The sequence below is a fragment of the Cetorhinus maximus genome, chromosome 9, assembly GCF_964194155.1.
Source record: "Cetorhinus maximus chromosome 9, sCetMax3.hap1.1, whole genome shotgun sequence".
Lineage (NCBI taxonomy): Eukaryota > Metazoa > Chordata > Chondrichthyes > Lamniformes > Cetorhinidae > Cetorhinus > Cetorhinus maximus.
This window is the reverse complement of record NC_135887.1, coordinates 65,977,947-66,003,493: the sequence shown is the minus strand read 5'-3', so window position 1 is coordinate 66,003,493 and position 25,547 is coordinate 65,977,947. Positions and strand designations below refer to the sequence as shown.

General features: G+C 41.3%; 1 protein-coding gene across 1 annotated transcript in view; it reads right to left on the bottom strand.

The window, feature by feature from the left end:
* Positions 1 to 25,547, bottom strand: part of LOC144685060 (mucin-2-like) — a 131,364-nt gene that overhangs the window by 57,526 nt on the left and 48,291 nt on the right. Inside the window, exons 12-27 of the mRNA XM_078549594.1 lie at positions 24,986 to 25,123; positions 23,845 to 24,009; positions 23,351 to 23,445; positions 22,788 to 22,914; positions 17,732 to 17,974; positions 16,559 to 16,659; positions 11,574 to 11,725; positions 10,535 to 10,673; positions 9,509 to 9,619; positions 9,227 to 9,406; positions 8,846 to 9,085; positions 8,601 to 8,757; positions 7,545 to 7,673; positions 3,439 to 3,577; positions 657 to 707; positions 128 to 193 (exon numbers count right to left, since the gene is read on the bottom strand). Coding sequence (XP_078405720.1) covers positions 128 to 193; positions 657 to 707; positions 3,439 to 3,577; positions 7,545 to 7,673; positions 8,601 to 8,757; positions 8,846 to 9,085; positions 9,227 to 9,406; positions 9,509 to 9,619; positions 10,535 to 10,673; positions 11,574 to 11,725; positions 16,559 to 16,659; positions 17,732 to 17,974; positions 22,788 to 22,914; positions 23,351 to 23,445; positions 23,845 to 24,009; positions 24,986 to 25,123 — 2,233 coding nt within the window. The remainder of the gene's footprint in view (positions 1 to 127; positions 194 to 656; positions 708 to 3,438; positions 3,578 to 7,544; positions 7,674 to 8,600; positions 8,758 to 8,845; positions 9,086 to 9,226; positions 9,407 to 9,508; positions 9,620 to 10,534; positions 10,674 to 11,573; positions 11,726 to 16,558; positions 16,660 to 17,731; positions 17,975 to 22,787; positions 22,915 to 23,350; positions 23,446 to 23,844; positions 24,010 to 24,985; positions 25,124 to 25,547) is intronic.

The following is a 25,547-nucleotide window of genomic DNA, read 5'->3' as shown; positions in this document are numbered from 1 at the left end:
TCAAGATCTTCAAGTTCTACATGTCGTGCATGTATGGCTCTACATTCAATTTTGCTTGGAGCATCACAGATTGCATGTCCATGAACCTTAATTTTATCGTATGTTTCATAATCACCTCCCCCATTACCGGAGCGAGGTTCGCTTACACTTATCCACTTGGACCATTCGCATTGCTCCATTATCACACAAGTAGCTGCGGGGAATGAAAAGATTTACTGTTACACATATAATGGTTTACATTGGAATTCATTTATGTTAAGTTCTGCAGATAGTAATGAAAATGATTAGTACGGATGCAAAACTTTCTGTAATGACTACCAGTAAACTGAGACTATGGAATATACAAAGAGTCACCTGTCCAGAAGCACCTTCTCTTTTTTCCGAGCACTGCTATTTATGGGAGTTCTGTACAGGCCAAGTATTCATAAAACTTATTGTTAATTTCTTTTAAATGAACTATAAAATGACAAGTGTGTAGAAACTTGGGATTACGTTATTTGCACTTAATGATATCAATGTAATAAAATTGCATCCTGGGGCTTTTGACTCTGTTTCCCCAGGACACATTACAGTGTTCAAGATAGTTTTGCATTAACATATGTGCAGTGGTATTATTTAAATGCTTCATGTTACTATTGATTTTTAATGTTACTTACTGGTCAGTGTTTTGCTGGTTGTCGAAACAGTTGAAGTTGATTTCATAATCACTGAAGAAACAAAATACCAGTCTTAAAATGTGCATATAATATATTTCATTATAGTCATATACAATGGCATGAATTGTTTTATTAAAAATGCATATTGATGGCTTGCTGGAGTGATGCCACAAACTACTAATATTTATGGATCCTGTCCCATTCTTTAGTTCCATTTCATAATCTCCTGACAACAACCAGCCTGACAATCTACACAATAAAAACAGAAAATGCTGGAGAAACTCAGCAGGTCTGACAGCATCTGTGGAGAGAAAAACAAAGTTAATGTTTCGAGTCTATATGACTCTTCTTCAGAGCTCTACCCTGAGCTTAATAACAAAACAAGTCATGAGCAACTCACACCTGTTAATGTAAGTGAGGGGAAAGGAGGCTGGATAACACTGTAAAAGGAGATGGTAGAGAATGGAGGAAAGAAACCATTGGTTATCTTTGCATTCCAGGATGATTCTGGAGTAGTGCGCAGTTTTGGAAGAGGAAAGGTCCACTCGTGCTTAATGTGATCCAGCCAGATCTGGTAATGAATGACTAAATTCTTTGTGAGCTTTATATGTTCAAGCTTGCTCTGTCAATCAAACAAATCCAAGGATTTGCTCCATAACATGACATATTAGTGAATCGCCTACATTCGATTTCTATCTTCTTTGAGCAGTTCAATCAACAAAGAAGTAAAACTGACACAAAAGTTACCTGTACTAGTTGTGACTGAAGATGAAGGAACAGTCAGTGGTGTTGTTGTGGGAGTAGAAATTGGTCCACAAGGTGTTATTGTTCTAATAATTGTTCCATTGCCAGCACAATGTGCTATTATGCAATCTCCTAGGCCATCTGTTATGTTGTAGATAATGTCATTTGGATAGTACACTATGCCATTGTATATACAGACACAAGCTGTAAAGAAAAATCATAGGATAATGTGATAATTAAAATTTGTGCTTTGTCCTAAAATACATAATAATTCACTTTGTGGTAAATAAGTGAAATGAATACTTGCCACTGCTATCATTCATGCATTTAATACCCTCTGGTGTGCATAAGCTGAAAAAAAAGGAATTTTATGTTTTATAAGAGCTTAACATCATGATAGTGAATAGAAAACCTTGCATTCTATAACTAATAAATGCAGGCCTGGACTTCCTTCCTTGAGGCTGGTGGCAGGAGTGTGGAAAGTCTTGGCTCAGCCCACCAGCTTCAGGGGAAAGTGCCCACAAAGGTGGGATCTTCATTGCCGAGGGACGGTTGTGGGCTGGATTCAGGCCAGCCAACCAAGGAAGAAGTTCAGAGGCAGCCAGCAGGGCTTCTGGGTGTAAAGGTGGGCTACTTAAAAAGCCTGCCTTGGCGCTATGGGACTTTGTCCCAGTTAAAATAAAAACACAAAGGCCCCCCCAGCCCTCAGCTGAGAGCCCAGACAACCATTAGAGTACTAAAACCCCTGCACCACAGAGGAATCATTGCTTGATTTTCAGCTCAGGCTCTCTGATCTCTGCGGTCAATTTCACCATGGCTGTCACACAAGTTAATTGGTTTCAAGGATTTGTGGTTTTTGTTGTTGATACTTTAAGGGGTCTGGATGATTGACACTTTTATTAGCCTGTAGTGAAATGACATTTATTTTAGCATAGGGGAAAGATGAATGAACTACTTTTCCAAAAGTATTTTTTTACACAAACCACTATAAACTATAGGACTCACTGGTTCGAGACATTTTATGGTGGATCAATGGGCACGGAAGGTCCATAGCTTGGCATAGGGGGTATGAGGGACCATGGGGGTGGGTGGCAGGGAAGAGCTTGGCAAAGGGGGCATGAGCGGGACCTTTTGAACTTATCTTTAAAAAAGGTCCCTTCATGCAAACTAGGGTTCACAATTCCTTTGAGGGGCTGTGAACCACGACTCTTTAAAAACCTGACCCGACTCCATGAAAATTGCAGAGGAGTAGGGCATGACTATCTCCACAATGGAGCCGGCCAGGTCAGGAGTGCCAGGTGTGGGCTTTTAAAAGGAACCAGCCCATGCCCATTAAAGGCATTCCCAAAAATCCCAGGAACAGGGTCAGGAATCCTGGAATTGGACCCTCCCACCATTTTTAAATGGCTCCTGAGTCATCGTGACTCAGTACAAATCCAGCCCACAGTCACCATTGTTGTGTATGGAAATGTTGGAGCCAGTTTGCACACAAGATTCTGCAAGCAGCAAATGAAAGTAATACCCAATTATTTTTTCTTAAATGCCAACACAATGTTGGCAAAAGCATCCGGAAAACTCACTGCTCAAAAATTGCCACAGGATATTTTACATTGAACTTCAGCACTGCACTATTAGCCCTAGATTAATGGTTGGAGTGGTGTTGTAATAAACCTTTAAGGGATTGCAGCATAGCATCACTAGAAAGGAAGTGTATCATGTGATCCAGGTTTAGTTTCACTTTTGCTTTTGAACAGAGCACAAACAGACACAGTTCTGCTGCTAATGTGTCTTCAAGCTTTATGCCTTTGTAAATATGCTCCTATGTGCCAAGTCCCAATAAATGAACACATGTTTATCAATCCCTTATGAGTGGTTGGTGCCATTAAATAAATATATCACAACAGGACAAATCAATATAGTCACAAAACCTCTGACTTAGACTGAGCCAAGATGAACCTTTGCAATGAAATATCTATGTCACATTGTGCAATAAAATTCCTTAGCTTATTGAAAGTGCTAATAGAAGATCAATATCTACCATTTTTCACAGTTGGTGCTATTGACAGTTCCATTAATTTCATAATGAATTCCATTTTTATAACAGCCACACTCAGCAACACACTGCTTGGTATGTTCATCATAGATGGGTGTATTCTCTGGACATTTGGGGTAACACCCTAAGGAAAAAATCCAACACAAAAACAAGAAAGAAAGCTTTTTTTCAGGCTATTGAATAAAAAACTAAATTGATATTCTTAAACTACATGAAATAAAACTATTTCAGTTTAACTAAATACAAGCTGTTGTTTAAGCTTGTTTTATATTGGTTTTAGAATAAATCTCGTTGCATCCCAGTGCACCTGAAGCGATTTGTGTTATTCATGGCAGTTTCATTGGCTGGCAAGTCCAAGGCTGCACACATTACCTGCTAGCAACAAGTGCAGTCGTTGGATGTGTGTGCAACATGCCACCATGAGCAAAGTCATTGAGGTTAATTTTAAGTCACCCCCGACAGTGAGAAGTTCCTGTTTGGAACTTAACCTTTTCGCATCATCTCTGATATTAACATACACGGTTCTGCCAGAAGCTGAGGCACCCACAGTTTTTTTTTATTCATTCACGGGATGAGGGCTTCACTGACTGGGTGGGCATTTATTGCCCATCCCTAGTTGCCCTTGAGAAAGTGGTGTTGAGCTGCCTTCTTGAACTGCTGCAGTCCATGTGGTGCAGGTACACCCACAGTGCTGTTAGGAAGGGAGTTCCAGGATTTTGACCTAGCGGCAGTGAAGGAATGGCGATATATTTCCAAGTCAGGATGGTGAATGGCTTGGAGGGGAACTTCCAGGTGGTGGAGTTCCCATCTATCTGCTGCCCTGGTCCTTCTAGGCGGTAGTGGTCATGGGTTTGGAAGATGCTGTCTAAGGAGCCTTGGTGAATTCCTGCAGTGCACCTTGTAGATGGTACACACTGCTGTTACTGTGCGTCGGTGGCGGAGGGAGTGAATGTTTGTGGCTGTGGTGCCAAGCAGGTGGGCTGCTTTGTACTGGATGGTGTCCAGCTTCTTGAATGTTGTTGGACCTGCACTCATCTGGGCAAGTGGGAAGTATTCCATCACACTCCTGACTTGTGCCTTGTAGATGGTGGACAGGCTTTGGGGAGTCAGGAGGTGAGTTACTCGTCGCAGGATTCCTGGCCTCTGACCTGCTCTTGTAGCCATAATATTTATATGGCTAGTCCAGTTCAGTTTCTGGTCAATGGTAACCTCCAGGATGTTGATAGTGGGGAATTCAGTGATGGTAATGCCATGGGAGTCTCATGAATTTATGCAGAACCCCAATGGCATTTTAAGCAGGGCCTGAGCGGGAAAAACTGCCACAGCTTTCCAACCATGCAGAAACAAGTCAGCCCAATGCTCTCCAGTTAAAACTGCCACAGCTTTCCAACCATGCAGAAACAAGTCAGCCCAATGCTCTCCAGTTAAAACTGCCACAGCTTTCCAACCATGCAGAAACAAGTCAGCCCAATGCTCTCCAGTTAAAACTGCCACAGCTTTCCAACCATGCAGAAACAAGTCAGCCCAATGCTCTCCAGTTAAAACTGCCACAGCTTTCCAACCACGCAGAAACAAGTCAGCCCAATGCTCTCCAGTTAAGTTAAAAATATTATCTTGTGGGGCCAGAATGTTTTTGTTTCTGATTCTGTTTTTGTTTTGGATTTCCAGCATCCGCAGTTTTTTGTTTTTATCTCTGAGTACATTCCATCATGCCCCACAAAGAATGTCAAGCTTCATCATCCCACACTCCTCCAACAACAGCAGCAACTTGCATTCCTTTTGTGTGAGACCTTTCCAAAATGCCTTTCTGCCATTTACTTCCTGTTTTCCAGTGGCTCTGTACCTTTCCATTCTCATTCCAGATGGGAAGTAATGCAGTAGCACTTTGATTAAGCAGAGAAGTTAAAATATGTAGGGCCTGAAATTCAAGACAACAAATGCATTTCTCATTTAACCTGTGCCCTTCGTTGGAAACGCGGTCCAGGATAAATCCAACCTCATTGAGCTGCATCCAAAAAGTGGCAAATAATTAGAACCCAGTTAAGACTAGGGGCTAACTTTGAGTTCCAGCTACTGACAGGAAATCTAGCCTGTTGGTTATGCATATCAATAGTTTGCAAACTCACAATTTCATGATGTGCATGATTAGCAGGCAGATCTTCTGGGTGGTAGAAGAAAATGTGAAAATTAGCCTGAAGGCTTTATTTAAGACAGGCAATAACAGCACCTAGTTTGACAGTGACTTTGTGGTTGCTCATGGTTGTCCCCCCTTCCACCAGCATTGCTTGATGAGAAATGTGGCAGGAACACAGTTTACAGATGTAAAGGGGGAGCAGGTCAGAGGAAATTTCTGGCTTATATCTGCACATTATCACTGTCATATAGGCCAGAATTTTTCCCTCATCGGACGGGCTCAGCGGGGGCAGGGCAGGAGCAGTCGGCTCCACACCGTGATTTCACATTGTCAGGTCAATTGAGGCCCACCATGCGTGGATCGCGAGCAGCAGTGCTGAGCCCTGCCTGCCTGTGCAGTCGGGGGGGGAAGGGGAGCCGGGCCTGGCACGCAGTTTGCTCATGAGCGAGAGAGAGCACCTCAAACTCTCTGAGGCATGGAGCTGCCTCAGGGAGATTGAAGCACCACGTCAAAAAAAAATGAAGAGAACAAAAATGTAATGAAAACATGTCCCCTCATGTGACACGGTCACATGAGCTGGGACATGTTTTTAATTCAAAAATAAAGTTTTTATTTGATGTTTATTAGCTTTAGGAAACTTCGTCCCACTCGTGGATGAAGTTTCCTAAAAAATGTAAAGGCCGCTTGGCCTTTTCACCTGCCCGCCAACTGTTAGGTTGGACAGACAGGCAGTGTAAATTTGAATTTAATTACCTTTTTAATGGCCTTAACAGGGTGTTAATTACCGGTGGGCACGCTGTCGACTCCGGAGCGCGCCTGCCGAACGAAATATCACGAGACTGCGCAATGGCGTAGGGATGCACACCCAAAGTCATCGCACGCCATTTCACGCTTGGGCGTGTTGGGCGAGTACCCACATGCCGAGTGTAATATCCTGTCCACGGACTGATATTAGCGCAGGAAAAAACACACCAGTTTCTGCAAATTACTTTTCCCACTTAGTGATGGAGGTCTGCAGCAATCTGCAGCTGTCTGGCTCTTGGCAGTTTATGGGCTGACTCTTCCGGTTGGTGTGAGGGGGCAGGCCCAACACCGATGCGTAAAATGATGCGCGATGACGTCGGGCGTGCATCCTGATGTCATCGTGCGTCATCTCAATATGTCGTTCGGCGGGCACACACTGCAGATGGCTGTGCGCCTGCCGCAATGTCAATAGCCTATTAAGGCCATTAAGAAACAAATTGAACTGGTTAAGAATGATGCCTGTCCAACCTTAAGGTTGGTGGGCAGGCCAAAGGTCCAAGCGGCCTTTGTGTTTTTCAGGAAACCTCATCCACAGGCTTCAGGTTTCCTGAAGCTTTTATAAAATAAATAAATAAATTTTCCCACCTTTACAAACATGTCCCAGCTCATGTGACACTGTTGTGCGAGGGACATGTTTAAATAAATTTTTACTTCATTTATTTAAATGCTTTATAATCTATTCAATCTCCCCGAGGCAGCTCTGTGCCTCAGGGAGATTTCCGCGCTCTTTCGTGCACATGGGCGCCAAAGAGTGCAGGCCCCGACTTTCCCTCCTCCCCCCTGCCCGCACGGGTAGCGCTGAGCACTACCGGCCACGCGTTACGCTGGGTGGGCCTTAATTGGCCCGCCTGCATAAAATGACAGAGCACAGCCGATCGTGGGTGGCGATTGGCTCCGTGCCCGCCCCTGCTCGCTCCCACCTAGCCCGCCCACCATAGGAACAATTCTCCCCTATGTCTTTACTTTCACTTGCAAACTGGGGTTAGACTGGAAACTAGTAATGTTGAAAGACTTTGGGATATTTTCCTGCATTAAGGACACTACATAAATGAAAGTTGTTGTTATTGTTGTTGTTGTGGATGGGATAAACAAAACAGCAATAATATATTCCTATACTGTATGAAGGCTTCACTATAGTTAGAGGAACGCTTACCTTCCAGCTGGAGCGTGGCATTGCAGAGGCCAAGCGGGTTTAGGCAAGTTCTGAAACAGGGGAATCCACAAGGGTAATAGTGCCATTCGCATATTTCAGGAGAAGGGTTGTAGAAACTGCAGTACATTGCTGAAACAGCAGAAAATAGATGTTTATTACCTTCTACTTCATTTTTAAAATTTACCAGGTACTTCATAATTTTGCCGAGCCACCTGACTATTCTTTCTATCATTGATATCTTTTGCCCTTCCTTCAGTTTTCCTTCCCCTACTACCCGAGTCGCTTCTTTTATTACACTTTGTGTCTTTCCTTCAGTGTTTATTTTTCTCTCATTTTCATCCCTCATCATCTTTTCTTCTATTCCTTGTATTCATTAAATATCCTTCAATATTATTCCAATGTTGGTAGTTACTGGCCAACCCTCATTAACTCTTTTCTATCTTTACATTCTCTGGTCATCTCTGAGTATCTTTATGTGGATAGTATTTGCTGGTGATTCATCAGTATTTCTTTTCTTTCCTTCATGTGTTGTTTATGATAATAAATATGCATATATAATCAGTAGCAGAGATCCAGCTCATTAAGTAATTCAATCCTGCAATTTGAGAATTGATTAAAGTAATACAGAAGTAATTAATTCTCTGTGACAAACACAAAATATTTGTTTATTTGAGATTGTTCTGAAATTTGTTTTGAAGAACTATATGATTTAGAGAATTTGATGATTCATCCACAACTAATGAAAATATTTGGATTCTTTTCATTTTCCTTTTTTGTTTAGGGTCAATGTTATACTCTTCATACAATGTCACTTTTAGGAAATGGAGATTTGTGGGCACCAAACAGGGCCAAATACTTCCAGGTCAGACCATAAATATCACGGATTCAATGCTGACATTTAAACTAGGGCCATTCAGACAAAGGTTGTAGGCTTTCAGAGCACCAGCCTATGTTGTAATCAAACAAGAGCTGTAAAAAGAATACATACACACCCCTGGTATCAATTAAATTTTTAGGGTTTGAACATTTTGTATGTTAATGCTGCAATATACTTACGACAGATTTCAGGGGTCCTCCAGTCAGTGCATATCCCAGTTTCATTGCAGGCAAAAGAATAGGCAGCTACCGCCATGCAAAAACACTCACAATCTCCACCACTGTCACAAGAGCAGGAATCATGGACACAAGCATCATAAAATGGCTTTGGGTCAACCTGGTGATGGAACGGAGTATTAACTTTAGCAGTATTTTAAAAGAAATATGGCAAATGAAGATATTAAAAAATGAGAAAGTTATCCTACCATTTTGTGACAATTTTCAAAGACATTGCTTGTAATTATGGAGCACTGCTTCTGTGCCCAGCTTCTGCGGTATGGTTTCTTTGTACAAGGGTCTTCATCAGGCAGAGCATCCGGGCAATTAGCAGTTAGCTTCCAGGAATTTCCAAACTCAATTACATCCGTAACAACAGACTGGCTTCTCGTCATGAAGTCATTGTTGGCGTTTCCATCAAAATTACCACATAGGCCACAAATATTACCCTGGAATCATAGAGTAATAATTACTCATTTGTTGAAATAAGTTTACTTTGCTCTGTTTTAAAAACACAGGTATATCTACTACTATTTTAGAACTATTTGGGGTAGATAATGACTGCAGGTTGTGGATACAATTACCCATACCTGGTAAGAAGGGCTCAACTTGATAAAAACACTAGTCTTTTTGTCCCATATCAGAATCAACCCATTGTTAGCTTCCAAAGTCAGAAAAAGGCCCAGAGAGCGGATAGCGAAAGGGATCTTTTTGTTTTCATTTCGCTGTATTACTTCATGTTTTCCTTCAGCCAGCTTCAGTTCACAATTCTGGAGTAAGATATAACAGGGATTCAGTACAACAAATGCAAACAGAATGAATCTGAAATGAATTAAATGTCAGTGAGAAATTGTAATAGTCGAAGAAACTACCTCAAAGAACAGTTTGATTGATTTAGAACATGTTGTTCCCGTTGTTCCACAGGGAACATTTTCTGTAATTAAACTGAAGGTGCCGTTGGTAATATTATTCCCACAGTAATCCTACAAATAAATAAATAAATAAATAAATAATGTGATTGCCTTGATAGATAATAAATAATATTCATGATATTGCACTATTAAAGCAGCTTAAGAACATAAGAACATAAGAAATAAGAACAGGAGTAGGCCATTCGGCCCCTCGAGCCCGCTGCGCCATTCAACGAGATCATGGCTAATCTTCTTGTGCTTCGATTTCCACATTCCCATCCACCCCTGGTAACCTTTGATTCTCTTGCTTAACAAGAATCTACCTACCTCTGCCTTAAAAATATTCAATGACCCTGCCTCCAGCACCTTCTGAGACAGAGAATTCCAAAGTCACACAACTCTCTGAGGGAAAAAAATTCTCCTCATCTCTGTTCTAAAATGGCGGCCCCTAATTTTAAAACAGTGTCCCTTAGTCCTAGACTCACCCACAAGAGGAAACATCCTTTCGATGTCCAGCTTGTCAATACCGTTCAGGATCTTGTATACTTCAATCAAGTCACCCCTCACTCTTCTAAACTCCAGTGAAAACAGGCCCAGTCTGTCTAACCTTTCCTCACAAGACAACCCACTCGTTCCAGGTGTCAATCCAGTAAACCTCCTCTGAACCACCTCCAATGCATTTACATTGTTGCCTTAAAAGCAATACAGATCCTGGTGGGAGAAACACTAATGCCATAAACTGGCAGACAAATACACCCTATCATGCCGCCCAGTGCCAAGGCTTTTCAGATCTCAGCCACCTTGCTGGGGAAAGATTTGAGCTTTCTCACAGTGGGAAGAAGAAATAAAATTAGCTAGAGAGTTACCTCAGAATTTCTGAGGTATCTGATCCACTGCAGACATCTGGAGATAAAATTACTAGCCCTCAGCTTCTTAGGCCCTTGTTAAGGATCTGTCCCATTCTAAAAAAGAAAGAAGAAACCTTACCTGGGCAGCAATGTATTCACAGTTCCCATCAAAGTTGTAGCGTTTGCCATCAAATGTGATGTAGTGGCCACTCCCATATATTGTACATGATCCAAAGCAGGAAATATTTGTGCAGTTCCAGCTACCTTTCTGGCAAGTGCTAAATAAATTAAAATGATTTGAGAGCAAAATATAGGAAACATCAAAGTTACTTATAAGGAAATATCAAAATGACACATTAAGTTATGACATAAAAAACTTGTATAATCTTAACTTCAAATTACTTTATATTTCATAACTTTGACCAGTTTGTTAAAATTTGGTGTCTTCTTTCCCCATGTAGTCTTGGGGCCAGAATTTGCCAGAGCAACATCTCATGGTGTGCCCAGTTATTTAGGATTTTTTCTAGCTCAACTTTAGCTCAAAATTGTTTTGCCCAGTATGTTGCTGGAAGTGTGAGTTGATAATGGTCTGACAAGAGAGGTTGGTTGGCAGTCATTAACAACGATCATGTTGTTAAAAAGGGTGCTTATGCTTATAATTACCAGATTTAACTTTTTATGGTAAATTTAATAGGCAATTAATGTGGTAAATGCGGCAACTTAATGAAATTCATGAGGAGGTTAAGGGCGAGATGCCTTTAGTGCATAACAAGCAGCTAAGCAAAATGCCCAAAAACTTGTGATTCACAATTCACTGGGTATCTAATCCTCATCACATGCTGCTGGCTGTTTGCACATTAATAACGATGAGCAACATTCAATTGCCATTATTCTTTCATCACATTCAGGCTCCCTTGACTTTTCAGAAGTGAACTACAGACAATATATAAAGTATTATAATACAATAGCAGTGAAATAAACATGGGTAAACAGAGTAATATAGAGGAAATAAGGATTTGAACAAATTACATAGTTTTAAAATGTATCACATTTTGTTAACTGCAAAATATTATGGTATAATTTTGATAGCTCAGATTTCTAAAAGGCTTAACTACTTGTGGTTTAATGTAATGATATGTTTTAACATTTATAGGCTTATATTGCAGTTAGAAAATTACCAAGTGTTACAATCGACAGTGATTCTGCTTCCAGGTGGGTAAGGAAAATCATTGTGCAGACAGGAGCACTTGTCCTCAGTAACACAACTTCCATCTCTATTGTCCAGCATCCCCTCAGGACAAACACAGCCCGACATACAATTTTTACTGTACTGTGGAAACCAAGAAACAGGTAGGTTAAGAACAGAGAAAATACAATTCTTGCCTCATATTCTCACAGCTCACTCTATTAATTCCTGAGGAGTTATTTTTAACTTTTGACAGTGGGTAAAGTAAGTGATATCAGATAGGTTATCCGCTGTTCGCCCTTCCCAACATTCCTCTCCATGTTAAATCAGGCAGTGTAATAAACGGCTGATCTAACATTGCTCATTTTATGCCACGTGGAAAGTTAATATTACTTTTCTCTTTTAAAAACAATATGTAAGTGCATTCTTACCCTTGTAGCTTCCTTTTTGCTATTTACATAGAAATATATCTTGGAGCCCATGAAGCATGATTTTTTAAAAATTTGTTCATGGGATGTGTATGTCGCTGACTGGGCCAGCATTTATTGCCCATCCCTAATTGCCCTTGAGAAGGTGGTGGTGGTGAACTTAGCTGATTGACCTCCAACAACCACAACCATCTTCCTTTGTGCTAGGTATGAAAGATATGGAATGCTAAGTATGGAGTAATAGGGAATAATGAGAATAAAAGCACAAGTCATTTTTTCCATATCCCAAGAGTGTTAAGATTATAGAAAGATGAATAAAGTCCATCTTTTTTCATTAACGAAATAACCTCACCTTGTTGTCACACCTTTTAATTGCTCCTTTCTCCAGAATTGTATCTAATTATCTCTTTCACCCAATTAGACTGTCTGCTTTAATGTTCTTCCCTGGGAACTTATCCACAACTCTATTATGCTTTGGGTGAAAAACATTCCCTTGATTTTCAATCTTATTCCTAACTTCTGAAATTTTAACATTTTTCTCTTAAGACCTGAACCTGTTATCATAGAAAATAATTATTTATATCACTTCTGTCGGTTGCTTTCATGATCTTGAAAACTTCAATTGGATGCCTTTAAAGTTTCTTTTATGAAAAAGGACAAGTCAATTTCTTTAACATTGCTTTGTAAGTTAAATCCCTGATACCTGGGATCATCTTTATTGAGCACTTCATATTAAAGTCATTAGTGTTCTTTCCATGACCATAATGGTGCATAATACCAGGAAAAGCAAGGGTCCCAATACCAACTCCTGGGGAACTCCACTACAAACCTTCCTCCAGCCCAAAATATATCCATCAACTATTTCTCTCTGCTTCCTGTCGCTCGGCCATTTCCATGCCCATGTTGCTATTGTCCTTTTTATTCTGTAAGCTATAACTTTTCTCACAAGCCTGTTGTGTGGCACTGTATCAAGTGCCTTTTGGAAGTCCATGTACACCACATCAACAGCATTGCTCTCATCAATTTTCCCTGTTACCTCTTCAAAAAACTCCAGCAAAGGAGTTAAACGTTATTTTCCTTTAAGAAATCCATGCTGGCTTTCCTTAATTAATCCGCATTTGGCCATGTGACTATTAATTTTGTCCAGAATTATTGTTTCTAGAAGTTTCCCCACCACCAAAGCTAAACTCACTGGCCTGTAGTTGCTGGGCTTATCTTTATACTCTTTTTTGAACAAAGGTGTAACATTTGCAATTCTCCAGTCTTATGGAACCACCCGAGTCTAATTATGGCCAGTGCCTCTGTAATTTTCACTTCACTTCCCGCAGTATCCTTGGATGCATCTCATCTGGTCCCGGTGCCCTATCAACTTGAAGTACAGATAACCTATCCAATACCTCCTCCTTTTCAATTTTAAATCCATCTAGTGTCTGAGCACAGAGTCTCGAACACATCTTTTCCAGTTTGGTGACGTTGGTCAGTTGCTCCCAGTGACCTTAGGAGGCCAACATATGCATCGTCTGATGGCTGAGATTGCAGCTTTCACTGGAGTGATGCAGCTTTCAGGCCATGGCAAAGTGCTACGATGGAAGCTGAGCCATGGTGGCTCCGGGTTGCTCAGCTGAAAGGGGCTTGTAGAGTATCCCAGTTGTTTTTCAGATCACAGAGGTCCTGAGCTAGAGTGCGGGAATCGTGGAGCAAGAAACTACTGGCCTACCTTGGATTCCAGTATTCCTGCCCCCCTTCCCTGTCATTCCGCCACTGACCATGCAACTGCTGAGATGGTGCAATCTGAAACGGTGCCATCATGCCCACAGTCGTAGGAGGGCATCTGAACAACACTTGAGAATCTCAGTAGCCGTCCACCCCACCTGCTGCTGCCACTGGCTTTGCACTTTGTAGAGGCATTAGAGTAAACAAGGGTATTTACAGCATGGCTAATAAAGGGTAAACTCCAGGGTGAATGGTTTTATATTTGTAACTCTTGTTGGTTAAGTCATGTTTTAATGGTTTTTTCTCTAGATATAAAATGACTGTGGTAATTTGGTAGTGGTGGAATTGTGTTTTTTTTTAATTTTGTACTTCATAGGAAGTGGTTGAAAGGATTAAGTGCTGATGGTGAACTTCCTGATGGATTCTCAGAACCATGGAAGGTGCTTCATGAGGCAACAATGCTCTGGGGTCTGATGGTAGAGGATGTTTCTCTAAAACATCCTTCAATTAGTGAACAAGTTGTGGCACTCCCCTTGGCTCCCCATCACTGTCCTCTGCACCACAATCTTCCTTCTGAACTTTCTCTTCCTCTTATTCCTCTTAAGGCTGCTGAATTTGATTTTCTGACGCAATTGCTGGTAAAGCTTGATCTCGCATGGTTGTACAGATCATGGGCCATGCAGCAAGTCATCAAGAATCTAGAACCCGCCTGTCTCTCTCTCTCCTCCAGCAGTTCCTCCGTTTCTTGCTCCCATTCCTCTTCCAGACCAAGGGGATCCCGAATAAGACTCCCATGATCTCCCACTTCCTTTCTGCTGCTGATTCCTATAAGGTCTCCAATAAGTTGCAGCAGCACAGTGCTCACTCTCTTCCTGTGAAGTCCTCAAAGAATTTCCAGAATAAATCTCCCAAAAATCCTCTTCAAATACAATGTAATCAGTCAATCTCAACTAGCAAGTGAAGAGTGAAAACTAATCACAGCTTTAAGTCTATTTGAAATCTTCACCAATAATCTCTTTATTTCTGTGAGCTGGTTGCTGATAGAAGAAATTGTGTTTTGCAGCACTATATGCTAAAATGACTTGCAGTTTCTTTAACAAATATTAGGAGCTAATTGAATTATTCACCGAAGCCATAATCATTCCCCTGCCTAATGTTCCTACCATGCACTTAAAGTCTTTTGCCTAGGTGGCGTCTTATGTTAAAGACGGCTGACCAGGCACTGAAGCTAAGAGACCCCAGCTTGGCCAATTCGGAGACTTTTTAGCACTATTGGCACTACATCAGGGAAAATAGTGTCCTGTTTGCAATTTTTAAAACCAGCTAAGGACAATACTGAGAGATTCTAATACCATAAATTAACAGGAGATGGTCTCATTTCTGCAGTATACAATCAGATTATTCCAGATGTGGTCTCACCAGAGCGCTGTACAATCACAACAAAGTTGTTGTATTGCTGAAAAAAGATACATGTCAAAGCTTTTCATCTGGCACTCATCAGGGCACTCACAAGAATACCAAAACAAGGGGGAAAACAAAAATTTATACTCTATATGAAGAGAGTGCTGATTGGTTTCCAGAAGGGTAAAACAGTTCAGACTAGTATTCTTATTTCCCAGTTTTTACTGGTGTTCCATTTTAAGGTATACAAGACTAGTTCAGACCAATATCCTTATTTCCCAGTTTTTACTGCTTTTTTCCTTCTGGATCGGCAAGTGGCATTGCCAAGGAGAATGCACCACTAATGGTGATTGACAGTTAACTGCCAAGCATTGTTTGAAATTTAAACCCAGCAGCTTGTCTGCAAAGAACAGGGCCCAGACAAAAAGAACATGTACACACAATACATTTGTTTCAGCTAAACAAAATAAGTGGCAGCCATTCACTGACTCATTCCTTAGGGCAATGCCTTGGCCAATCAAGGTCAAGCCGCCTGGTTTAAATTTCAAACAATGCTTGGCAGTTAACTGTCAATCACCATCAGTGGTGCATTCTCCAAGGCAACACCATTTGCCAACCAATTAGCTCTCTCTTCACATACAGTCTTGTGAGTGTCCTGACGAATGCAAGACAAAAAGCTTAGACATGTCTCTTTTTTCAGCAATATGAAAATCTTGCTACAATAATCACCTTAATTTACTTATCTTACCCCTGTGGCAGTCTGGTAAAGGAATTGAGTAGGGATCTGGCAACTCAGGGGGAGCAATGGCATAGTGGTATTGTCACTGGACTAGTATTACCTAGGGAAATGCTCTGGGGACCTGGGTTTGAATCCCACCATGGTAGATGGTGAAATTTGAATTCAATAAAAATCCCAAATTAAAAGTCTGATGGTGAAGCCATTGTCAATTGTTGTAAAAACCCATCTGGTTCACTAATGTCCTTTAGGGAAGGAAATCTGCTGTTGTTACCTGGTCTGGCCTACACATGACTCCAGGGTCACGGCAATATGGTTAACTCTTAAAATGCCCTCCGAACAAGGGCAATTAGGGATGATCAATAAATGCTGGCCTAGCCAGCAACACCCAGATCCCATGAATGAATTAAAAAAAACACCTGGGTGGGGTGGATGAGGAAAATTGTTTTGATGTGAACCACTCTTACACTCTGTGGCTTGACAATAATTAATTACTTTGTGATGTACTTATAATATTTAAATTTTTAAGTAGGAACAGAACATTTTAAAATGGCATAAACATTTATTGATGCCACTTCATAAGGCTGTTTTTATTATAGCTGTGTCGTGGAATCAACAAGACTAGTGAAACTATAGGTTGATGTGTAAAATTGTACAATTATAATACTTCATTATGAAAATGAATCTCAAGATACCCACACAGTCCAGATTCTGGTTTCCACAAACCCTACGACACTCTGTCCCTGTTGTGCCTGGCTCTGTAGTATTGCAATTTAAATAGATCATAGGTGGAAAACAGCCTGTAAAAAGAGAGAAAGACTTGTATTTGCATAATGCTTTTCGCAAAAATCAGACATCTCGAAGTGCTTTACAATGAAGCACTTTTGAACTGTGGTCACTGTTATAATGTAGGAAACAGAAGCAGCCAAATTGCTCTCAGTCAACTCCCCAAAACAGCAATATGATAATGACCAGATAATCTGTTTTTTGTGATGTTGATTGAGGGATAAATATTGGCCAGGACAATGGGCTAACTCCCCTGCTCTTCTTCCAAATAGTGCCATGGGATCTTTTACATCCAATCGAGGAGGCAGGTTGGACCTTGGTAACATATCTTCCAACAGACTACACCTCCAACAGTGCACTGCTTATTCAGTGTTCCACTTGAGTGCCAGCTTTGATTTTCTTTTGTGCTCAAGCCCTGGAGTGAGAATTGAATCCAGAGGCAAGAGTGCTAACTGTGCCATGGCTGACAAATTACAAGATGCTTGTAAGGTTGTGTCATATATTTGAATATTACTGGGAGGGATGGTGGTGTAGTGGTAGTGTCACTGGACTAGTAATCCAGAAACCCAGGCTAATGCTTTGGGGGGGGACATGGGTTCATATCCCACCATGGCAGCTGGTGGAATTTGAATTCAGCTAATAAATCTGGAAGTGAAAGCTAATCTCAGTAATGGTAAAAACCCATCTGTTTCACTAATGTCCTTTAAGAAGGACATTTGCCATTCTTACCTGGTCTGGCCTACATGTGACTCCAGACCCTGGTTGACTCTTAACTGCCCCTTGACATGCCTCACAAGCCACTCAGTTCAAGGGCAATTAGGATGCGCAACAAATGTGACACCCTTATCCAATGAAAGAATAAAAAATAATACTTAAAAAAGCAAGAAATTTATGAATACATTTTAAACTGAACAACAAAACTTACTCTGTAGTCTATATAACGATGTAATGCATTTCACTTTTCCATCTTGACACACGCTATAACAGATAGGTAGAGAAGTGTAAGATAAAATTGTATAAGTGTCATATGATCATTACTGTGCATAATTACTACAGTGGCCACTCTAATTTACCAATGTATATCGCCTTGATTAATTATCTCTTCAGGATTCAAGACGTTGCCCTGATAGAGGCATGGGCATTCAGATGAAGACACACATCTGCCTTCTTCATTCATGTACATTCCTTCTGCGCAGCCACATCCATCCACCGGCACATGTTGAATCCCACACGTAATATCCCTCTCACTTAGAGAAAGGCATGTGCGCCTGCAGCTCTTCATATCATAACTGTATATTAGCGTCTCGGGGCAGGTCTTTAAGTAAGAGCCTATAACAAATTTGTTAAAGCAAATAAAAAAGTCAAGGATTTGAAAGGGCTGGTCTAACAAAGAAATTTGCTGTAATATCTATTAATCCACACCGACAGTTAATGGCAGATTCTAACTAAAAAAGTCTTTGTGTGAAAGTATACAGGTGCCTCAATATTTTTATATTCAGAAGCAACTATTTTAAGTTCATATTATTTTTATTCAAATTCAAAACTTTCATCGTTAAGGGCTTGGATGGAGTGGATTTCTTGAAATGTGTACAGGAGAACTTTTTAGGTCAATATGTAGAGGGTCCAACAAGGGACGGTGCAGTGCGGGACCTAATTCTGGGGAATGAAGCCAGACAGGTGGCTACGGTGGTGGTGGGCGAGCATTTTAGCGATAGCAACCACAACATGGTACAATTTAAGTTTGTTATGGACAAAGAAATCGACAAATTGCAAAAAAAGTGTTTTGGATTGGGGGAGAGTGGATTTTAATAAAATAAGGCAGGATCTGGCCAAGGTAGACTGGGAACAGTTACTTGTGGGGAAATCTACAGAGGAACAGTGGGGGGTGTTCAAAACGGAAATGGGGAGGGTACAAGCTCAACATGTTCCCTCTAGGGTGATAGGAAGGAGTAACAAGCCCAGAGAACCATGGATGACCAGAGATATTCAGGTTACGTTGAGAAGGAAAAGAGAGGCTTTTAGCAGGTACAAGGGAAGCAAATCAGCAGAGGCATTAGTGGAGTACAGACAGTGCAAGGTGGAGCTTAAGAAAGCAATTAGGAGAGCAAAGAGGGGATATGAGAATGCTCTGGCTGGTAAAAGTAGGGAAAATCCCAAGATATTCTATAAGTATATCAATGGGAAGAGGATAAGCAGGGAAAGAGTAGGTCCCATAAGGAGCCAAGGTGGCAATCTATGGGTGGAGCCAGAGGACATCACCAGAGTGTTGAATGAATACTTCACATCTGTCTTCACCCAAGAGAATGAGGATGAAGGTATCGAACTCGGGGATAGAGACTGCAAGGTTCTTAAACAAATTGATATAGGGAGTGACAAGGTATTGGAGGTGTTGGCAGGCTTAAAAGTGGACAAATCTTCAGGCCTGGATGATTTGTGTCCCAGACTGCTGAGGGAGGCAAGGGAGGAGATTGCAGGGGCTCTGACCCAAATTTTTAATTCCTCTCTGGCCACGGGGGAAGTGCCAGAGGACTGGACAACAGTTAATGTGGTTCCGCTATTTAAGAAGGGTTGTAGAGAGAAGCCAGGGAACTACAGGCCAGTGAGTCTCACGTCAGTGGTAGGGAAACAATTGGAGAAAGTTCTGAAGGAGAGTATCTATCTCTACTTGGAGAGGCAAGGTTTGATCAGGGATAGTCAACATGGCTTTGTCAGAAGGAGGTCATGCCTAACAAATTTGATTGAATTTTTTGAGGAGGTGACCAGGTGTGTAGGTGAGGGTAGTGCAGTTGATGTAGTTTATATGGATTTCAGCAAAACCTTTGACAAGGTCCCACATGGTGGACTTATAAAGAAGGCAAATACACATGGGATACAGGGTAATTTGATAAGGTGGATTCAAAACTGGCTTAGTTGTAGGAGACAGAGGGTGATGACAAAAGGATGCTTTAGTGATTAGAAGCCAGTGTCCAGTGGCGTACCACAGGGATCTGTGCTGGGTCCCCTATTATCTGTTACTTATTTAAACGACATAGATGACTATGTGGGGGGTAGGATTAGTAAGTTTGCAGATGACACAAAGATTGGCCTGGTGGTTAACAGTAAGGTTGAGTGTCTAGGTGCTACAGGAAGATATAGACGGGATGGTTAAATGGGCAGATAAGTGGCAGATGGAATTTAACCCTGAAAAGTGTGAGGTGATACACTTTGGAAGGAGTAATTTGACAAGGAATGAACGGCATGACACTAGGAAGTTCTGAGGCACAAAGGGACCTTGGTGTGTGTGTCCATAGATCTCTGAAGGTGGAGGGGCACATTAGTGGGGTGGTGAAAAAGGTATATGGGACACTTGCCTTTATCAATCGAGGCGTAGATTACAAAAGTAGGGAGGTCATGTTGGAGTTGTATAGAACCTTAGAGAGGCCACAGCTGGAGTACTGTGTGCAGTTCTGGTCGCCACATTATAGGAAGGATGTGATTGCACTGGAGGGGGTGCAGAGGAGATTCACCAGGATGTTGCCTGGGATGAAACATTTAAGTTATGAAGAGAGGTTGGATAGACTTGGGTTGTTTTCACTGGAGCAGAGAAGACTGAGGGGCGACCTGATCGAGGTGTACAAGATTATGAGGGGCATGGACAGGGTTGTTAGGGAGCAGCTGTTCTCCCTAGTTGAAGGGTCAGTCAAAAGGGGGTATAAGTTCAAGGTGAGGGGCAGGAGGTTTAGGGGGGATGTGAGGAAAAACTTTTTACCCAGAGGGTGGTGACGGTCTGGAATGCGCTGCCTGGGAGGGTGGTGGAGGTGGGTTGCCTCACATCCTTTAAAAAGTACCTGGATGAGCACTTGGCACGTCAGAACATTCAAGGCTATGGGCCAAGTGCTGGTAAATGGGATTAGGTAGATAGGTCAGGTGTTTCTCATGTGTTGGTGCAGACTCGATGGGCTGAAGGGCCTCTTCTGCACTGTGATTCTGTGATACAGACTGTTTTCTAATCAAGTTATGCTAAATAGAGACTAGTATACTAGTACTGTGCTAATTAACTTCCACCTAGTTCAGCAACAGCTGGATTTTAAAATTCTTATCCTTGCTTTCAAGTCCCTCCATGGCCTTTCCCCTCCCTATCTTTGTAAACCTCACCAGCTCTGCAATTCTCTGTGATCTCTGCACTCCTTCAATTCTAGCCTATTGCACATTCAGATTTTTACCAGTCCATCATTAACGGTTGTGCCTTCAGCTGCCTAGCTCCTAAGCCCTGAAATTACTTCCTTAAACCTCTCTATCTCTTGCTCCTCTTTTAACATTCTTCTTTTCTCCTGACCTCTTTGACCAAGCTTTTGATCAGCTATCTTATTCCCTCCTTAAGTGCCTCGGTGTCAGATTTTGCTTGATAATGCTCCTGTGAAGTACATTGGATGTTTTATCATGTTAAAGGTGTGAAAAATGCAAGCTGTTGTTGTGGAAATGTGACTAGATGAATGAACTAATGAGTGTATTCTAATATCAGATGTGATCCCACTGTACTGTGAATAAAATCAAAATACTGCAGAGGTTGGAAATCCAAAATAAAAACAGAAAATGCTGGAAAATCTCAGCAGGTCTGACAGAGAGAGAAACAGAGTTCATGTTTTGAGTCTCTATGTCTCTTCTTCAGAGCTAAAGAGAAATAGAAATGTGATGGATTTTATACTTTCGAAGAAGGGTGGAACAAAATAGAAGGTCAGGTATAGGTGGGAGCTCAGGAGAGATTGACAAAGATGTCATGGACACAGGACAGAGGGACTGTTAATGGTAGTGTTAAAGACTAAAGTGGCTGACAGTGGCATAAGGGTAAGATAGCTGAATGTGTGAATAGCAGAACAAGGGTCAGCGCTCTGTGAAAGAACAACATAGAACAAGTAACAGATGGCCCTTTTGTGGGGAGCGGGAGGGATGGTTGGGGGAAAAGGGATTTAAAAAGGGATCAAAAAGGGATAAAACAAAGGGATTAAAAATGGGGTGAATATAGCGGAGAGGGTTCATGGTCAGAAGTTGTTTTGTTGAGCAGTGAAAGCAGTAGACCAAATTGAAGGAGATGCAAGTGAAGTACTGCTTCACCTGAAAGGAATCTTTGGATGGTGAAGAGGGAGGAGGTAAAGGGACAGGTGTTGCACATTCTAAGATTGCATAGGAAGGTCCTGTGGGAAGGGGATGACATGTTAGGGGGTGATGGAGGAGTGGACCAGGTTGCCACGGAGGGAATGGTCCCTATGGAATGCTGACGGGGGGGTGAGGGGAAGATGTGTTTGGTGGAGGCATCATGCTGGAGTTGGCGGAAATGGCGAAGGATGATCCTTTGAATGTGGAGGCTGGTGGGGTGAAAAGTGAGGACAAGGGGGACCCTATCATGGTTCTGGGAGGGAGGGGAAGGTGTAAGGGCAGAGGCGCGGGAAATGGGTCAGACATGTTTGGGGACCCTGTCAACCACAGTGGGTGGTAAACCTCGGTTAAGGAAAAAGGAAAGCATGTCAGAAGCGTCATTTTAGAAGGTGGCATCATCAGAACAGATGCGACAGAGGCGAAGAAACTGGGAGAATGGGATGGAGTCCTTACAGGAAGCAGGGTGTGACGAGTTGTAGTTGAGGTAGCTATGAGAGTCGGCACACCAGAATTGGAGACAGAGAGGTCAAGGAAGGGAAGTGTTGGAGATGGACCATGTGAAGGTGATAGAGGGGTGCAAATTGGAAGCAAAATTGATAAAAACATTTTCAAGTCCAGACACGAACATGAAATGGCACCAATACAGTCATCGATGTGCCAAGAAAAGAGTGCTGTACTGTGATATCACATGCAAAGATTTTCTGTCAAAATTCACTCTTTTAAATGGTTCCTGGGCATATTTAAAATATCTACTTACAAATACAACAGTGAGGCTTCTCTTTCCTGGTATATGGCTACTGCCTGGAACTATGTTGTTATTCATAGATGTTCAAACACAGAGTTAGCTGCTAGCTGCTGAACAGAAATTTTGGAGCTATGGAAAATCTCTTCCCATTTGCCAACCTAGTGCAATTTCCATCAGTCAAAATTCCAGGACAAATGTGCTTGTTGTGGTTGCCTCTAGCTTCACTAATCTATTATGAATATATTTTTTAAAATGTTGACTTACTGCACGCTTTTTCCCGCCAGTTGGTTAACATGACACCTTTGCTTGCACAAGCTCGAACATATGAATAGAGAGCAGCGCACATGCAATCTTCGTTGTTATCACAGTTGCAGCTGTCATACATACATTTCTAAATAAAGGGAGGAGAAGAGTAACTTACTACTTTATACAATACAAATTGGAGAAGAGTGTAGGTAAAACCATCTCTATGTTCATCTTCACTTCTGCGTAAATACGTGACATCAGGGGAAGACTCCAAATCAGCTTGTTACAACTGTGTTTTTGAAAGTCAGTTTTCATTGTTTTCTTCCTTGAGGTGCAAAATTTTGAGCACACAATTTCTCTCTCTCACACACACACACACACACACACACACACACAGAGTTGTTCATTAGAAATTTGAGTGAATATTCATTGGAAAACTGAGTGGTGGCATTAAGTAACCCATGGAACACTACAGCATTCAACCAATTTAACTGTGGAAGATGCTGTTTCACAGTATCTTGAGAAGAAATGCAAGCATTGTAAAAATCACTGGAAACAAGAACAAACCATTATGAACCTACCTTGAAATACTCGTCTGGTTGAACAGTGGAATGGCAGGGAGCAAAATCTCCTTCTGGGTCTTTTAGAAGGGAGCACCAATATTCAGCATAGTTTTCTGGAAAAGAATATTGGAATGTTTCCTGAATCCCTTACAGAACAGTACCACACTGTAAACAGTAGTAAATTTCACTGCACAGTTCACATTGATATAAGTTATATACCCTGAACAGTTGAACGATACATAAGCCAGGAGTTTGCCCCCAAGTTCAAAGATCATAAAATTTTGTATAAGGGTGATTGGTTCTCCTCTGGGACGAGATACTGAAATTTACCTTAGATCGAAGTAGTTTTGTGTTCCCTGCAAACAGATTTGTATTTCACAGAAATATTTCAGATCCTTTTCTCCATGTGATTAAAAGCCAAAACAATTGCTTGAAACAGGACAGAAATTGAAAGTTTTGACTTTAAATTGCCCCAGCCAATCTAGCCCAAATTCATTCTCTTTTATTCTTACTGTTTTCCACACTGAGAGAGCAGGGGTTCTCCAGACGATCTGATTTAACCAAGCATGTCTGCTGGGCTTTCCATGTGTTTGTAAAGGATGCAGCTGTCCCCTCAATTATACCATTGCTTGCCTTGAAATCATCATGCTGAATGTCATTAAAATTCCCACAGAAACCTAGCAGGAATAAAACAAGATTACATTCAATCTAAGCCTTTACATATTTAAAAAAAAATCATCAACATAAATTGAAATATAGTATTGGAGCGCATGAAACTATACAAAAATGTGACAGGAGAAAGAGATTTGCTTAGAACAAACATGGTTTAATGGGAAGGACTGAGTGAAGGCTTAATCATTAATTGGGATCCTATGAAGAAGGTATTTGATAAAGTCCCTCACGAGAGACTATTCACTAACATTGAAGCCTACACAATTGAAGGCAAATTATTGACCTGGTTAGGAAATTGGCTGAGCGGTAGGAGAAAGAAAATAGAGATAATAGGCAAATACTCTAATTGGGAGACTGTGACTAGTGCTATCCTGCAAGGATTTTTGTTGGTGCCTCAGCTATTCATTGTATTTACTAATGATTTGGATAATGAATTTGAAACCCACATATCCAAATTTGCCAATGAAACAAAGATAAGTGGTATTGTAAGCAATGTAGATTGAAGCATAACATTACATAGAGATCTTAATAGGTTATGTGAACGGGCAGAACTGTGGCAATTGGGGAAGAGAAAGGTAAATAGAAATAAACCTTTGGTTTATTGGTTGTGGAGTCTAGGATTAGGGGGCAAAGGCTAAACATTATAGCCATACCTTAAGGAATGCGGCTACACATAAAATATGGTAGAAGTTTGGAAGTTTCTTCCTTAAACAGAAATTAATGCTACATCAATTGTTAATTTTAAAACTGAGGTTAATAGATTTTTGTTCACCAAAGGTATTAAGGGATATGGGGAAAAGGCAGATATATGGAGTTAGATTGCAGATCAACCATGATATTACTAAATGCCAGAATAGGCTGAGGGACTAAATGGTCTACTCCTAATCATTTGATCCTATGTGATATGGAACCAAGAACTGCTTTGGTTTCAGTTGTCCCTGAGCACAACACTATGATAAATCCTAGTTGTTCAATACCTACCACATGTCTTCCCTTTGAATGATTGCTCCAGTGTTATGTAGACTTGCATCAGAGGAACTATTTGGACCTGCAGTTGCAGGCCAAACTGGGTCTCTAACAGGATGTGGAATGTCGATGGTTTGAAAACAGTATAATTTGCTGCAAAAACAAAACGGTTCAATATTTATATAGCTCCTGCCTTCTGTAACTTATCTCAAAGGTCGCCATCCCACCCCACCCACTCTGCCTTGAGAACAAGTTATAGGTGAGAAAGCAAGAGGGCCCCCTCAATTGTTTACTCCTCCTGAGCTGAGCTAGTATCCAACTATTCTAATACGCTGCCCCACTGTCTAACTATTATTTCTAAGTTATGATTTGTGTTGTGGTAGCAGTCTTCAAGCTTACACATCCCCCAATGCAACTGTAGTATTTTTACATATATGGCTGAAGGGCTTAGGGGTGAAAATGTGTTTGCCTAATATCACTTCAAGCAGACAATATTGATTCCCCAGGGGCAGACAGTGCCCCTGGCCACTCAGTTCACACAGCTTTCTTCAATGAGAAATGCCACATGGGCTGTGCA